Raw genomic sequence first — 17,244 nt, forward strand, 5'->3', positions numbered from 1 at the left:
GCATCTACCATGTGACAGGGCTTTCACATACTGTCTCTAATCTTCTCGAGAATTTGGGAAGGTATTGGTCCCCCATTTAAAGATGAGGAGAGGGGCACCTGGGTGGCACAGCGGTTAAGTGTCTGCCTTCGGCTCAGGGCGTGATCCCGGCGTTATGGGATCGAGCCCCACATCAGGCTCCTCCGCTATGAGCCTGCTTTTTCCTCTCCCACTCCCCCTGCTTGTGTTCCCTCTCGCTGGTTGTCTCTATCTCTGTCAAATAAATAAATAAAATCTTTAAAAAAATAAAATAAAATAAAGATGAGGAGAATAAGGTTCGTGGGGCACCTTGGTGGCTCATTTGGTTAAGCGTCTGCCTTCAGCTCAGGTCATGATCCCAGGGACCTGGGATCGAGCAGCACATCGGGTTTCCCTCCTCAGCGAGGAGCCTGCTTCTCCTTCTCCCTCTGCCTGCTGCTCCCCCTACTTGCTCGCTCTCTCTCTCTGTCAAATAAATAAAATCTTAAAAAAAAAAATAAAGATGAGAATAAGGTTCAAACAAATTAATTTACAAACTTGCCCATTGTCACATAGCCTCCAAGTGCAGGAGAAGAATCCAAACCCTGGTCAAGATAACCCATGCTCCTTCCCCTCTTGTAGCCTCTTGCCTTGGAGAAAATAACTCTGCTGTCTTAAACAGAAAAGGGGAATAACTTGGAAGCCTGTTAGGAACTCCCAGACTGTTGAGGGGCTTGGGAACAAGTAGGCACAGGTGACATCAGAGAGTCAAGAGACAAGAAGTACAAAAGCCAGTGTTTTAGGGGCCAGGATGCTAACACTTCTGGCATCCCCCTCCATGTGGGGTCACTCACACCACCCTGGGTGTCTGCTGGAAGGGTCCGGTTGGCCAAGCCTACATCCTACCCCTCCACTTCCAGAGCAGGAGGCGGGACACTGTATCTTCATTATATTCCCTAAAACCGGAAGGGGTTAGGATGCTAGACAGCAGAAAAAAGGATGGCATTCATCACATGGGAAAGAATTCAAAATATTTCCTGAATGACAAGTAATGGATAAAACTTTGTTTTTAGTAATGTTTCCATTTCTAAAATATACATGACTGTAAATAAGTAGATCAAAATGGTCACTCCAGGTACTAAGCGAGCTACCCTGTCGTCTCATTTAGCTGTCTCAGCCAGGGGAAACCATAGTTAGACCTGCTGGGAGTGTTTTCAGGTTGACAGAGGGTACATCCAGATTCTCTCTGAGATGTCAGCTCAAAGGAGTTTTTAAAGTGCATCTCTGCGGCAGAAGCACCTACGTCTTAGCCTGTAGAGTTGATCTGTGGTTGAAATTATTAGAGTTCCACCTTTGTCCCACAATGCCGCTCTGCTGTGAAATTCTTCCAGGCATGGAAGACATTGCTTTTAACCAACTCCTGTGGCTAGGAATCTTCTAGGAATTTCTTTCAATTGTTCCATCGAGGACTTTGTAGAACATTAGAAAGTGAGGGTAGACAAGAATTGCTTGCCTTATTGCCTATGCCCAACAGCCATAAAATAAAAAATAAGTTTTTTACTTGTTCAGGCTTTGAAAGGAGGCGAGCACAAGGTGTTCTTTCTATTAGGCTGATGAATTTCTTCTCTGCCTAAAGACAAGTAAATGCAAGTTCATTTAACTCTTGGATAGTCTGAATAGTGCATTCAGAACAGCTAGTTCAGAAGCCTCACTTTGGAGAACACTCATCAGAATTCAGTATATTGTAGTCTCAAGTAGTCAAGGAATATGTTTGAGCTTTCTCTCCAATTGATCTCCTCACTGGGGCATCTGGCTGGTTCAGCTGATAAAGCATGCAACTCTTGATCTCAGAGTCATAAGTTCAAGCCCCACGTTGGGCACAGAGCCCACTTAAAAAAAGAAAAAAAAAAGTGGATTCGATCTCCTCACTGCATTGTTTATCCCCATAGGACAGGCAGACCATCACCAAGAGCTGAGATCTTCCTTGGATTTGGCCCACATTTTCAGTACTTCTCTCTACTACGAATCTTTCACCATTGACCGTTAAAGATGGCAGTTGTCTGATCTGCATGCTTTCTCTGTTCTGTTTTTTCATAAGCACTTAAAATAGGGGCACCTGGTGGCTCAGTTGGTTAAGCATCTGCCTTCGGCTCAGGTCATGATCCCAGAGTCCTGGGATCGAGCCCCATGTCAGGCTCCTTGCTCAGTGGGGAAACTGCTTCTCCCTTCTGCCTCTCCCCTGGCTTGTGCTCGCTCTCGCTCACTCTCTCTCAAATTAATAAAATCTTTGGGGGGGAAAAAGCACTTAAAATAATTTCTTAAGATCCCATCCACCCTCTTAACAATAAAATAACTGTAAAATAATTAAAAGGCAGTAAGTAATAAAAGAAGCTGCCAAGAACCTATCTGATGCTCCAGTTGAGCCCAGATAGCTGAGCCCAATAGCTCAGAATAGCTATTAGCTGATTGCCCACTATAACCTTTCTCTCGTCTCCAGTTTTGAAATTTCTGAGCATGTGGTTTTTGTGAAGTCTACTACATGCAAGAAAGATGTTTGCCCAACTGCAATGAAGTGGAAAGCACACCAGTCTTGGAATCAGAAGATTCTAGCCTCCAGACTTGACTTCCTGAGTAATGATTTGTCCTTGGGCAACATGGTTGACCTCTCAGAGCCTTTATTTCCTCTTAAAGTGGGGTATAATGCCACCAGCCTCAAAGTGGTTAGTGAGGATTCAGTGAACACATGTGAAACTTGGGAGATATCTGTTGGTGAAGTCATTATCTAGTCACAGAGAACCAGGCCTTGAGGTCAGAATTTTGGTATCTTCCAAAAACCATAGGCTTCCTTCATCTAAAAAGCTTTGGGGGCGCCTGGGTAGCTCAGTCGTTAAGCGTCTGCCTTCGGCTCAGGGCGTGATCCCGGCATTCTGGGATCGAGCTCCACATCAGGCTCCTCCGCTGGGAGCCTGCTTCTTCCTCTCCCACTCCCCCTGCTTGTGTTCCCTCTCTCGCTGGCTGTCTCTCTCTCTGTCTAATGAATAAATAAAATCTTTTAAAAAATAAATAAATAAAAATAAAAAGCTCTGAATTCCAGCCACCAGCTTGGTGGTTAAAAAAGACGCACCGTCTTTTCCCAGAACACAGCAGGAGGAGCTTGCTAACCTTCTGGGCCCTGTCTCCCTCCAGGAAGGCTACGGCATTGGGGATGACGAATACTCCTGTGCATACGATGGCTGCCGGCAGCTGATTTGGTACAATGCCAGAAGTAAGCCTCACCTACACCCGTGCTGGAAAGAAGGTATTCGTTCCTTTCTGTCATGAATTTATCAACTAGGTTAAGACATCTGGTTATGATGAGGCATCTATTATGTTAGGCCTTAAAGTATTTTAATGAAAGAAGATAAATGTGAAAAGGGATATGAGCCTTTGTATTCCCTGTCATGCTGTGAACAGTATTCTCCTGATAAGTTCATCTCTGGTGGGGCCCTTCCTTTAGCAAAATCATTTCAGATTATAAAATTCTTAATTTAGTGGGGGAAATTATAAGATTAATATGAATTTGGGGCTCCTGGGTGGCTTAGTCGGTTAAGCATCTGCCTTCGGTTTAGGTCAAGGTCCCAGAGTCCTGGGATTGAGCTCCGCATCAGGCTCCCTGCTAGACTGGAAGTGTGCTTCTCTCTCTGCCACCTCCTCCCCTGCTCGTGCTCGCTAACTCTCTCTCTCTCTCTCTCAAATAAATAAAATTTTTAAATAAAGAGAGAGAGAAATATGAATTCTAGTTTCCTCAAACTCAGACCCTGAGATCAAGAGTAGCACGTTCACGGACTGAGCCAGCCAAGTGCCCCTCTGGGTACATGCTTCGAATCAGAGCATCCAGGGAGATACTGAGGACGCTGATATTGTAATGCCTGTAAAGTGAGGTTTTCAAAGACCAGATAGGAATAGGCACTCTTCAGTGGCCACATTCTGTTCTCCTCTAGAGCAGCTCGTAAGGACCACTTTCAGCCTCCAACATACCTGCCCAGCTTCCATTCTCCAGAAATCAAGCTTGCGATGCTACAGGGGACACATGCTGCCAGGACTCTCAATCATGGCTCTAGGATTTTAGCAGGAATATATCTTATCAACTTAACTTATCTCTTTTGCCCCATTCCGTCCAAGGCCTTAGACCCATGAACACATTTATTAAGGAAAGATTCAAGGAGCAAAGTTTGTTAAAGGGTTTAGATTATTGAGTCTTTTTACCCCCAACTAAATACAGTGAAAACAGGCCCCCCCCCCCCGCTATGGCAGCACTGCACTTGAGGATGGTATTTTGGGGGAGCCTTCTGGGGGCCCCACTTCGTTTTGAAGATGTAGAGCCACATGGTAGGGAATGGAACCTCTGGAAAGATATTACTCCCGGCTTTGAACAACATAGAGGAGAGAGAACCCAGCTCCTTCTCTAAGCATCTCTCTTGCTTTCTCACTCTCTCACTCTCGGTTTCCTGCCCTGATCAGCATTATAGATGTCAACTGAATTTTCAGGCATGCTAAGAAAACAGGAATCTGAACACTGCTGTGAGGGGATGGCTCCACTTAATTAACTCAGTTGAGCCACCCAGGTGCCCCAAAATAACATTATTTTTAATGGCTTTTTCAGTAGCCCATTATATCATTAAACTATATCAGCCAATGCCCCAAGAGGTTGGAGAGTTACATTTTTGCTTTTTAAAATTATGATTAAAAAAATAATATAAACCATTCTGGTTTTCTCAGGATAAACCCCTGGAAGGGAAACTTCTCTAGCCTGGGGGATACAGGACTTCACAACTTTTGCCATCTATCGGCAGATTCTCCTTCACCAGCTTCGAGTATCCATATTCCTTGTCATCACTGTATAATTTCATGTGCTTATCTTTGACAGTTGAAAAGGCAAAAACTTGAGGCACCTTGGGTGGCTCAGTCGGTTAAGTGTCTGCCTTCAGCTCAGGTCATGATCCCAGAGTCCTGGGATCGAGCCCCACATCAGGCTCCCTGCTCAGCAGGGAGCCTGCTTCTCCCTCTCCCTCTGCTTGCCACTCCCCCGTTTGTTTGCTCTCTCTCTTTCTGTCAAATAAATAAATAAAATATTTTTTATTATAATAAAAGGCAAAAACTTTGAGTGAAGATGATTTTTTTTTTAAACATGCTTTTGGGCAGTTGTTATCTCTGGGAGTTGTAACTCACCAGAGAGGTGAGGAAGTACAGGATTTTGACCTTGCCATATTTCACTGATCCCAAAATGCACATTTTCCCACATTTTAACATCTTTGAAATTGGAATGCTTAAAATTGATGGCTTGTCATAGATTAATTGGCAGCATTTTCTTAATGGTACATTAAAATATTAGATCAGCTGTGGAAGAAGCAAGGAAGATGAATGTGTTAATACATAGCTACAGATGGAGATTTAATACAGTGACGTATTTAACCCTTGAGACACTGAGCAGAACCCTGGCAGTAGTACACACCCTTACCCTAACAATGTTCCACTTTATCCTCTAGGAGACACAGTAGGATTTCTGTTAGACTTGAATGAAAAGCAAATGATCTTCTTTTTAAACGGCAACCAGCTGCCTCCTGAGAAGCAAGTCTTTTCATCTACTGTGTAAGTAGCTTTCCTCAGTCAAAAATGTGAGTAGATTCATGAAATTAACTTTTCTCCAGAAAAAGACTGTCCATTTATGTGGTCAGGTGTGATGAGAAATCATTTTATTTCAAGTCATTGAGGGCCCATTTGATCATACAACTGTCCCAAGTTTGATATAGGAAGATGAGGGCAGGATATTATCAGGGTCACAGTCCTATCTAGGTTAGTAAACAGAATCTATCACCCTTCCTTTCTGCTAGGGTATTACATCTGAAAACCACTTTGTGTATGGCTTTACTTTATTTTCATGAATTCCTCTTTTTTTTTTTTTTTCATGAATTCCCTTGACCTCTGTCCTCGTTTTTATTTGTAGATCTGGATTTTTTGCTGCAGCTAGTTTCATGTCATATCAACAATGTGAGTTCAATTTTGGAGCAAAACCGTTCAAATATCCACCATCTATGAAATTTAGCACTTTTAATGACTACGCCTTCCTCACAGCTGAAGAGAAAATCATTTTGCCAAGGTAAGAAATCTGCTTAGGCTGTCTGCAGACTTCCACATCCATCTCATGAGAAGCTGAAAACAGCAGTTCCTTCAGAGACTTTTTTTTTAGCTTTTTATAAGTAATTTGAAAACCTGAGTAAAATGGATGACCTAGGAAATAAAAATTACTCAAAGAGATCTCGGAAGAGATATAAACAAGCCAGTTATTATTACAAAATTAACTGAAACAAAGTAAGAGATATGTCCCAAAAAAACACCAGATCCAGGTGATTTCACAGATTTCCACGAAATTATTAAGTAACAGACAATTTCATTACTATTTAAAATGTTACAGAACCTTTGGGGCGCCTGGGTGGGTCAGTCGGTTAAGCGTCTGCCTTCAGCTCAGGTCATCATCTTAGGGTCCTGGGATCTAGCCCCCATGTCGGGCTCCCTGCTCAGTGGGGAGCCTGCTTCTCCCTCTCACTCCCTCTGTGCTCCGGCTCTCTCAAAGAAATGAATTTTTAAAAAAATAAGTTACATAATCAGTTGCTTCTCACAGTCCTGGTATGTCCAGCAGCTCTTTCTGCCCTACGGGTCCTGTCTCCATGCTTTAATAAAACCATCTTTTTGCACCCAAAAAAAAAAAAAAAATTACAGAACCTAGAAAGAGCACTTCCAAATAATTTTTATGAACTAAATGACATCGGTATAAAAACCAGACAATATAACACATGCATATACACAAAAAAGCCCCTCTAACTCTACCTGAATGTCAGTGAAAAATCCTAAATATTAGGAAGTCAAGTACATCTTTTAACAGATGTGCTTTTAACTTTGGGATTTAATGAAACATATTTCTTGTTGGGTTTACCCGTGTGGTAAAGATGCCAGTACTGTTTGGCAGCCCTTAGGACAGTGAATGCCATCTTGGATAAAATTTCACAGCCCTTCTTTACCAGAAACTGTGATCGGCATTAATTATCTCCTTGGATGAATACCTGCTTTTCTCCCTTATGAGATGAACATAATCTGTTCCTTAAGCTGGGAAAAACTCCAGCTGCTTCCTGGTAATGACCTCAACTTGAAACTTGTTTCATGATATGAGCCAAAGGTTATCATTTTTTAACAGAGCAGCTTTCTGGGCCTATGGGAGGAAGGGCATTCCTGCTACTAATGCCACACGTGTTGTATCAATGACAGAGATTCTCTCACAATCAAGGAGATCACACTGGCCACGGTGTAGCCAGGGTTGGGCTGTCATGCCCCTGAAGGTATCTGTAACAAACGTTGTAATCCTCACTCCTGTTTTGTCTGAAAAATCAGGTCTGTAAACAGCCCTTTTGGGCTGTGCTTCCCCTTGGACTCGGTGTCTCAAGGCTGAAAAGCAGCTCAGCAGTTTCCAGATGAACCAGAAAATGTCACATGGCTGACACTGCGTGCTACAGCAGACCCTTCGTAATATCACAGGAACAGAAGGGCCACTTACATACCAGCTCAGGGACTTGAGGGTCATTCCTAGAACTTCCCTTCAATTTGTCTTGGTGCCTGACAGACATTCTGAACTTTAAATTCCTCTTGGTGATTGTCTGAATACGTCGTTCATGTGTCATACCTCATTCCTTAATTGCTTAGCCTGTCTTCTTGGATGTAGCCCATCAATCAGCCTGTGACATACACCCTGAAAGGGAAGGACAGGCCCCAGGAGTTCCACTGGAGGCCAGCCTCAAATCACACTGCTCCAGCAGTTAGGGAACTGCCCCTGCAAATTAAACTGCAAAAGTCAGATGGCAATAGGTGTCACCTGTTAAAAAGTCTCCTAATCTTATGGGCAGCTTCTACATAGTTTCTTAGTTCCCTGTCAGCTTGGCCCCCAGGTGCAGACTGCCCCGAATGACAGCGGTGTGACAGCTGGGGGCGAGCTTAGGTTGCACCTGCTCTGACAGTGACACCAACATGGGAGTCGGTGGAGGCTAAGTGAGTGGCCTCCTCCAGGCCACAAAAACTGCTGCTGCTACTTTGCATCCCTTTAACATTCCAGTTGCACCTCATTACAGGTTGTGACGTTAGGCGAGGATGTGCCTGAAACCATTTTCTATGCCATTAGTATTTCCAGGCTGTGTTCCAGAAGCTTCTGTTCAGCTTGTATTTGTTTACTCATTGGAATATATTCCTTCCTGGCGTCATGGTAGGAGATTATGGCCCTGTGACTATCTGGGATTTTGTAAATTGTTCTATATTGTATATACCCTCTGTCTCTAATTCTTCATTCATTCATTCATTCATTCATTCATTCATTCATTCATTTTTTCCCCTTCTTAACCTTTATTATGAGAAACTTCAAATACACACAAAAGAAAACAAGAATAGTACAGTGAAGCACCATATCCCCACCTCTCAGCAACAGTAGCCATCCACACACAGCCAGGACTATAGGAAAACTGCAGGCTTCCTTCATCTGTTAAAAACTCCATTATCATTCCAGATTCCCTGGCTAGAATCCCAGAGTATCTTTGACACCTTACTTTCTGCTATTCCTACATCCTATCCCTCAGCACACCCTGGGGGCTGTGCCTTCACAATATATCCCAAATCCATCTACTGCTTATCACTCTCACTGCTGCCACCATCATCCAAGCTGCCATTATTTCCCACCTGGATTATTTTTGCCCTGCCCTTTCGCTGGTTTCCTGTTCCTGCCTGGACCCCCTTCAGTCCATTCAACACAGCCTTCAGAATGATTTTGTTACAGCATAAATCAGATTAGATCTGCCCTTCCCCGCTCAAAAGACTCTAGTGGCTACTCATTTCACTTAAGGTGAAAGTTTAAATCCTTACAGTGACCTAGTAGGCCGTACACAATTTGTCCTGTCCTCTCCTTTATTACCTCTCCGATTTTTATCTCCTATCCTCTCCCATTTGTTCATGCTGCTTATTCAACCACCCTGGCCTTCTTGCTGCTTCTGAAACATAACAGATCTATTATAGCCTCAGGGCCTTTGCACTTGCTATTCTTGCTGCTAGAATGGGCCAGTGTGTGTTTTCCAACACCACCAAGCAATTAGCTTAATTCTGACACTGTCTGCCTGGAGATAGTGTCACATCCCACAGGTTAAGGGCTCAATCCTACAAGGCTGCCCTCTACCCCCACTTTAGATGCCAGATGTCAGTCCTGATTTTTACAGTGTTCTGACTGGCTCTAAATTGGAGGTTCCCTGGGCACCTGGGCGGCTCAGTTGTTAAGCATCTGCCTTCGGCTCAGATCATGGTCTCAGGGTCCTAGGATGGACCCCCGCATTGGGCTCCCTGCTCAGCAGGAAGCCTGCTTCTCCCTCTCCCACTCCCCCTGCTTGTGTTCCCTCTCTCGCTGTCTCTCTGTCAAATAAATAAATAAATAAATAAATAAATAAATAAATAAATAAATAAATAAATAAATTTAAATTGGAGGTTCCCATGATCCCTTCATCAGGTTTGATTAATTTGCTATAGTGGCTCACAGAACTTGTAAACTAGTAAGTAAACTATTTTCCTAATAAAAGTATATAATACAGGAACAGATCGAAGCGATGCAGAGGGCAAGGCATGTGGGAAGGGGCCAGGAGCCCCCATGCTCAGTGAATGCACCACTCTCCTGAAACCTCCATGTGTTCACCAGCCCTGAAGATTTTCAAACCCTCTCCTTTTGGGTTTTTATGGTGGCTTCATTACAAAGGCGTTATTGATGAGAACGTTGGTCATTAGTGATTGAACTCTATCTCCAGCCCCTCTGCCCTCCTGGGAGGTGGGGGGAGGAGTGAAAATTCCAACCCACTAATTACAAAGTTGGTTCCCCTGACAACCAGCCCAAAACTTAGGTTAACTAGGGTCGTCTCTTAAATTGTCTAATTAACAGAACAAAAGACCTGTATTGCTCTAATCTCTTAGGAATTTCCAGGGTTTTAGGACCTCTGTGTCAGGAACCCAGATGAAGACCAAATATATAATTATTGTAAGTAATAATATCACAAATGCTGTCTCTCCAGATGTCCACCGGTCTCATTCCCTCACACCCTTCATGTCTTAAAAGTCACCTTCTGTGGCTGCCATAGTTAAAATGGTATTTCCCTGCTTCTCATGTACATACTACCTTATCCTTCTCCCCGCTTTCTTTTTCTTCATGCTGCTCATCAGCACTTAAAATTCTATATATTTTACTTTTTCACCTACTTCCTTTCTAGTCTCCCTTCACTGGAGTGTAAGCTCTCTGAAGGAAGGGATATGTTTTTAGTCCTCTCTTCACTGCTGAATCTCCAGGCTTTGGCCCAAGGTGAACCAAGTGAATGTTTCGTTGTTTCTCTTGCCCAGCGTCAGGGTTGCACCTTCAGCAAAATAGTTCTGCCTGTCTGCTTTTCCATTTCAAACAGAGTCAAAGTGTGATGCCAGGGTTCTAACCTGAGGGGTGTGTGGGCTTCCAGAAGAGTCTGTGCTGGACTATCATAAACACCTTGAAATTGTTTTGTTTTGTTTTTAAAGGTTTTATTTGTTAGAGAGCACACAAAGGGGGGAGTGGCAGGCAGAGGGAGAAGCAGGGAGCTCTGATGCAGGGCTCCATCCCAGGACCCTGAGATCATGACCTGAGCCAAAGGCAGACGCTTAACCGACTGAGCCACCCAGACATCCCAACACCTTGAAATTATATAAAAACTTGTGTGTGCATTTTTCTTGGGAAGGTCTCCGCTGCTCTTCATAAACTCTCAGAGCTGTAGGACTTAAAAGTGAAAATTTGCTGGTCAAATAAAACTAGTACTAGCCTGAGAACCAAAAGATTTAAATTTGATTCCTGAGTCTGTTTACCATGTGTATGACCTTATGCAAATCATTTCCATAAACTATGTCTTTGTCTGTAAAATGGGAATGACCATGACTCTGTCATCCTCTGCCATAGAAAATCACAGTAAGGTTGAAATGAGATGCATGTGTGAGAACCTTCCTGGACAAAGCTTAAGGAATACATAGTATACTTCATGTGGACAGAGTATTTTCAAAGCATTAATATGCATTATTGCTAATAGGCCCATTTATTTGTTGACCAAGTAAGTTTCAAACTACACTTTCTACTCAGGCACAGGCGTCTTGCTCTGTTGAAGCAAGTCAGTATCCGGGAAAACTGCTGCTCCCTGTGTTGTGATGAGGTAGCAGACACACAACTGAAGCCATGTGGACACAGGTAAGAGGGTTTGGTCATTTCTTTTGTGTATTACATTAGGCAAAATTTCATCCTGTTCTAGAATTGCTTTTACAGTTGTCAGGGAGGAAGGAATTTCACTCTGTCCAGGGTTCCTCTAGCTGGAGTCAGAGTTAAATTTATATGATACAAATTAACAAGAGAAAATCGAATTTAGTTTCATACATATGGGGAATCCACACAGACACGAAATTCCAAAGAGTCAGGCAAAATGAGGTATATTATGTCTTCGTAAGCTAAGGAAAGGGTAAGGGTCTGGGGGTAAGAAGGGGAGGAAAGCCATTAGCAGGAAGGTGAGAGGGGATGTTTGGAAAACAGAGGTTGCCCAGTTAAGCAGATAAGTTTCTTTGCGTGCTAGTAACTCTTCCCGTAATGGATCCTCTATTTAAATTCTTTTTAGGCAGTTGCAGCGAGGTCAGAGTCTCTTCCGCAGTCTTTCAGACCTTGATTGTTTTCAGCTCAAAGTAAAATGCCTGTCATTGTGGCCCATCCTGGGGCTGCCTGCCCCTGGACCCTACACACTGTTTTAGTTCCATAGTTGTTCATTAACGTTATTATACACAAAGTGGGCTGAATTAGAAATTAGTTTGCCAGGTAGTGCATGGCTGTCTTCCAGAAAGTACCTGAAGTAGAAGAAGCTGCTTGATGGAAGTCCTCTCTTTTTGTTTACTCAGTACTGTTATTTAGTACAGTTTTCACCTCGCGAAATGGAAACGTTTTAATACTATTTATAAGCCTCTTGGGAAATCCCTTTTAGTTTTATTTTTACGGCCTCCTCATTTACTTACTATTTACCCTCCTTACCGTTGAGAAAGCAGTGCCTCCCTCCCACCTAACCAAGTTTCAGTTGTATGAGATGAACCAGAGGGCAGCCTGGATCCTATAAAAGAGCATCTAAACATCAGCAAGCTCAACAAGTACATTGCCCCCCAAGAAGGCCTCCCAGCCAAGGTTGGAAACGGAAAGGGGAGCCGGGCGGTGTGCTGGCCCTGACCTGGCCCAGCCATGTGTGCTGTGAATGAGCAGTACCCAGGCTGATGTTCCAGGCCAGCTCCCGGTACCTCAGCACATCCCATACTCGGCCCTGCCCCCCACCCCCTGCTTTTACATTTGATAGAGCTTTAGCCACCAGGTCTCCTGGGGGTCCAGAGCCTGGAGTGATGGACCCCAGTTTGTCCAGGTGTGGCTCAGCCTGGGCCCTTCACTCTGCCTTGCTAACTTCTGCAATGGGTTGTTAGCTAATTGGCTGTTAAGGGAAGTGCAGGCAGTGTATCTCATTTCACCCCTCACTGTACCCGTTTCTCTTCTGAAAGAAAGGCACAGTGACTCCAGCTGTGGCTGTTCCTTGGCATCAACTCTGCAGCCTAGAATTCTCAGTTTGAGCACCTTTGAAGGTTTTAGTTATTAGAGCCTCACAGGCAGATGCAAAATTTAAAGGATGGATATCTCTACACCCTTTCTGATCTTTGTTTCTGGGAAGTTGTTAAGATCCCAAAGAGCAGTTACCTGGTCTTATTCATCTTTGAGCTCTCTGGCCCTTCGCAGTGGTTTTGCACACAATAAGCGCTCAAGAATGGGGGCTGAAATCTAAAAACTTAGAACAAGGTATCTTAAGTATGGGCAATCTCCGTAATAGATGTATACAAAACAGGATTGGAAGAGGAAATTGAAAGAGTTGTAAGAAAATTTAGCTCAACTTTTAGCAGCAGCAACAATTTTATGGGGGGGGGGGGAAGGAAATCTGGATAAACTGAATGACTTGAGCTGACCCTGGGAAGACATGGACAATCTAAGCATTCCTATTACCATAGAAGAAACTGAGATGATTATCAAATCACCCCGCCCCCCAGCAAAAATACTAAGACCAGGTGGTTTCACAGATTAATTCTTTCAAACTTTCAGGGAATAGATTCTTTTTTTTTTTTTTTAATAATGATTTTTTATTATATTATGTTAGTCACCATACAGTACATCCCCGGTTTCCGATGTAAGGCTCGATGATTCATTAGTTGTGTACAACACCCAGTGCACCATGCAATACGTGCCCTCCTTACTACCCATCACCGGCCTATCCCATTCCCCCCACCCCTCTGTAGCCCTCAGTTTGTTTCTCATAGTCCATAGTCTCTCATGTTTCATTCCCCCTTCTGATTACCCCCCCTTTCTTTATCCCTTTCTTCCCCTACTGATCATTCTAGTTCTTATGTTCCATAGATGAGAGAAATCATATGATAGTTGTCTTTCTCTGCTTGACTTATTTCACTTAGCATTATCTCCTCCAGTGCCGTCCATGTTGTAGCAAACGTTGAGAACACGTTCTTTCTGCGGAATAGATAGATTCTATATAAACTTCTCCAGACCAGGGGCACCCGGCTGGCTCAGTTGGTGGAGCATACAGCTCTTGATCTTGGGGTTGTGAGTTTGAGTCCCCTATTGGGTATAGAGATTACTTAAATGAGTAAATAAAAACTTTACAAAAAAAAAAAAAAAAAGGCTAACTAAGAATACGTACCAAGAAATACATGGTGCCTATGAGCAGAAAACTTGTAAACTACTAAGGAATGGAATATGAGACTTGAATAAATAGGTCTTTTCTTAGAAGACCTCTCATTATTGTAAAGGTGACAATTTTCCCTAAACCCTAAGTTTATTTAATTTGGGTCAACCTTTTATTTTTCTTTCTAGAAATAGAAATGCTAATTTAGAAGTTTACGTGATCTAAGGCAAGAAAATTCTGAAAGAAAAGAGTTATGGAGGGGACCCATCCTACCTACCACATCTTAAGATATATTAAAATAAATGCTTATAGTTTGCTCCCAGTATATGAAAAGAATGACAGAACAGTGGAACAGAACAGAAACCCAGAAATGGAACTAACTACATACAAATGAAAATTTAACACATAAAGGCCTTGTGTCAATTATACAGTGTAAGATGGACTGTTCGATATTGGAATAAATGGCTAGCTGTCTGGGAAAATATGTTGTGTCTCTACCCACATATATACACATCTGTAAGTTTTTGCTGTGTACATACAGACCTTCTAGAAGGATGTATTTGAATTTTTTACTTATTCCTCAGAAGAGGAAGATGGGGGATCAGAAATGGGAGGGAGACTCAATGTTGGTTTATATATTTAGTTCATTTTTTAACCATGTGTAATGATTACCCTTTCACTGAACAAACTTGTTAATACTTCAGATTGAGTCGGCACATTGTCGGTTTGCCCTTTGGAAGCATTAACCTAACCAGCGCTTGTATCTTTCTCCTCAGTGACCTGTGCATGGATTGTGCCTTGCAACTGGAGACCTGCCCGTTGTGTCGTAAAGAAATAGTGTCTAGAGTCAGACAGATTTCCCATATTTCATGACACACGTGAAGAGGCATCATGGACTTATTTCTACTCAATTCCAGCCAATGTTGAAGAGAAAAACAAAAAAAAAAATTTCTAATCAGTTGTGCGCACATTGAAACTTATAGCCATGGCCAGATTTTATGCTAAAAATGGTAGTTTGTCAAAGACAAAATTCTCTTAGAATCTAACCCAACTTGCCAGCCCTGAGAAATTCCTTTTAAGGCCAAGGAAAGCTGAGTGCTAACAGCTAGGCCTGTGGTCCTTCCATGAAAAACCATAGGAGACTGTGCCCTCCCGAGTGCTGAAACCACACCGGAATTCTCCATGTTGAGTGCATTTGATTGTTTAACAGGATGTTTTGTCTCATTCTAAAGTTTTTATTTGGGGCAGAAGTCACTATGGAGAAGTAAATGACAGCATTTCTGGGTTAAGCATAACTCCCCGTTGGTCACTGCACTGCAAGACTTGAATCTATAAACTAGAACCACGCAGGTCAATGCTACAAGCAACATGGAGGGCCTGAAAGAAGGTGCACAGACTGTGGGAAAAAAACCCAATTTTTGATATTTCTGTGATTCCAAAGAACATTGTAGTTTTTTTTTAACTGCAGAAAACTGGTGGTATTTTCACATTCATGGTGTTTCTATCCAGTTTCAGTACCCGCATTTTCTGAGGAAAAAATGTTTTAACAATGCAGGAGGAATTCTTAAATTAATTGCAATGTTAGACTGGAGAAAATTTGGTATTTAAGGTATTTTTAAGGTACCATCAAATCAGGTTTTTGGTTTTTTGTTAAAAATTTTTTTTAATCAGTATTGTTTTTGGAAGTAAAATATACTTTAAAACTCTTGAACTAACAGTCTCAAAAACTCTTAGAGGACAGTCTAAGAGCGCGTATTCCTATTGTTTTAAATAAATACATGTTTTTGAATAGTAAATTCAATCATGGATTGTTGACTATGTCTTCATCAAAAGTGTTAATCCCTCTCAGGGTCTCTGGTGAAGACCTTCAAGAGTTTGGTTTTTTCTCCCAGAAAATTGGAAGGTAGAATTGTAAATTCATAGAACTTATTTTATAATGGTGTACCTCAGCAGCTGCCTTTCAATTTATGCCAAGTCCTTACTGAGTTTATACTTGAATAGTAAATATGTCTTCTGAGTTTTACAGTGTCTTAAACTCAATGCACATTTTTTTTTCTTCCTTTCCCACCCTTTCTTGTTTGTAATTCATTAAACTGTCCTATTACAGAGCTGATTTCCTTCCTGGCCGTACTTGTTGGGGTGCTGGATTTTTTTCCATGTCTTTAGTCTTCCGTGAATTCAAATATATATATAAATATATATATATATATATGTATGTTCTCTTCTTTAGCTTGTGGTGAATACAGTAATTTGCATTGAAGAAATAAAACATTTGTTGCCTTTTTGACTAAGACTTCACAACTTTCATTGGTGCCTACTGCTAAGGTTCCAAGACCTCATCCTCTCAGTTTTAAGGGCTACTTTCCAGGGTAGGTAAGAGTCAAGTAAAAAGAATTAAGAAGCAAGGGTAATCATTTTACTCATCCTGCAGATCTTTACTGAGCACCTAATATGTTCTGGGCATTGTGCCTACATGGTATACAAAACAGATCTGCTCATGGAGCTTACGTCTGATAGTGGAGAGAAGACAATATATTTCTGTTTATTTTAATAAATTGTTAGTGCCTTAAAAGAAAAGATTAGGATACTAAGAATGAGGGGGACTTAATTCAGATGGGTGGAAGGGGGCAGAAGAAACCTCACTGAGGAAGTAACTATTCATAAAAACTCCAAGGAAAAAGTAGGACGTGGCCAGGCACAGAGACTGAGGACAAGCTTCTAGGACTACATGGTTATGGGAACACAACATTCTAGGTGAAGGCCTAACTAAGGAGGAAAGCTCAATGAGCTTTGGGATCTGATAGAAGGCCCCCGTAGGTAGTAACGTGGGAACTGAGAGGGTAGAACAGTGTGCTCCCATGTTGGAGAGGTCGGGACTGCTCATGAGCATGTTGAGGATTTTGTATTTTATCCTAAGTGCAATAGAAAGCAAAAGAGTTTAACCATGGAAGTGTTTTGATAAATTTAAAAGATAGCTCTAGCATCTATATGGAGAATGGAAAAGGCCCCTGGGGGTGCAGGACAAAGGACAAGCAAAACATGGAAATAGTAAGTCGAACAGGGAGACTTTGAAGTCCAGCAGAGAGGTGAAGGTGGTCTATAAAGTCAGTGGAGCAAAGTAGAATTAATAGGTAGGTAATCTGTCACAAATCGAAGGAATGCAGGAGCCTATTAGCTTTCTAGAAATCTGCCCTTGAATTTTGTTCATAAGTTGTAATCTTGGAGTTGCTTCAAAGGGAAAGACCACATAAAAGAGAAAAAAACTAGGGAATAGCAAGCAATGTGGAAAAGAAACAGATCAATATTCTGCATTGCATGTAAGCATTTTAAGAGAAATTGAAAGCAAGGCTTTTACTGATGACATACTGTACCCCAGAGAAAAACAAACAAAATTAAGTTAACAGCATTTCTCCAATAACTTATTGGGGAA

At 42.2% G+C, this 17,244-nt stretch overlaps 1 protein-coding gene across 2 annotated transcripts in view; it reads left to right on the forward strand.

Annotated features, from left to right (window-relative positions):
- The window catches only part of RSPRY1 (ring finger and SPRY domain containing 1), a 43,108-nt gene extending 27,001 nt beyond the window's left edge, over window positions 1-16,107 (forward strand). For both annotated transcript variants that reach the window (XM_045806852.2, XM_045806853.2), the window contains exons 11-15: window positions 3,184-3,295; window positions 5,523-5,625; window positions 5,981-6,133; window positions 11,195-11,299; window positions 14,591-16,107. In XM_045806852.2, coding sequence (XP_045662808.1) covers window positions 3,184-3,295; window positions 5,523-5,625; window positions 5,981-6,133; window positions 11,195-11,299; window positions 14,591-14,687 — 570 coding nt within the window. In that variant the 3' untranslated portion in view covers window positions 14,688-16,107. The remainder of the gene's footprint in view (window positions 1-3,183; window positions 3,296-5,522; window positions 5,626-5,980; window positions 6,134-11,194; window positions 11,300-14,590) is intronic.
- The last annotated feature ends 1,137 nt before the right edge of the window (window positions 16,108-17,244 follow it).

The sequence above is a fragment of the Ursus americanus genome, chromosome 21 (assembly GCF_024610735.1).
Source record: "Ursus americanus isolate L20-20 chromosome 21, mUrsAme1.1.p, whole genome shotgun sequence".
Classification (NCBI taxonomy): Eukaryota; Metazoa; Chordata; class Mammalia; order Carnivora; family Ursidae; genus Ursus; species Ursus americanus.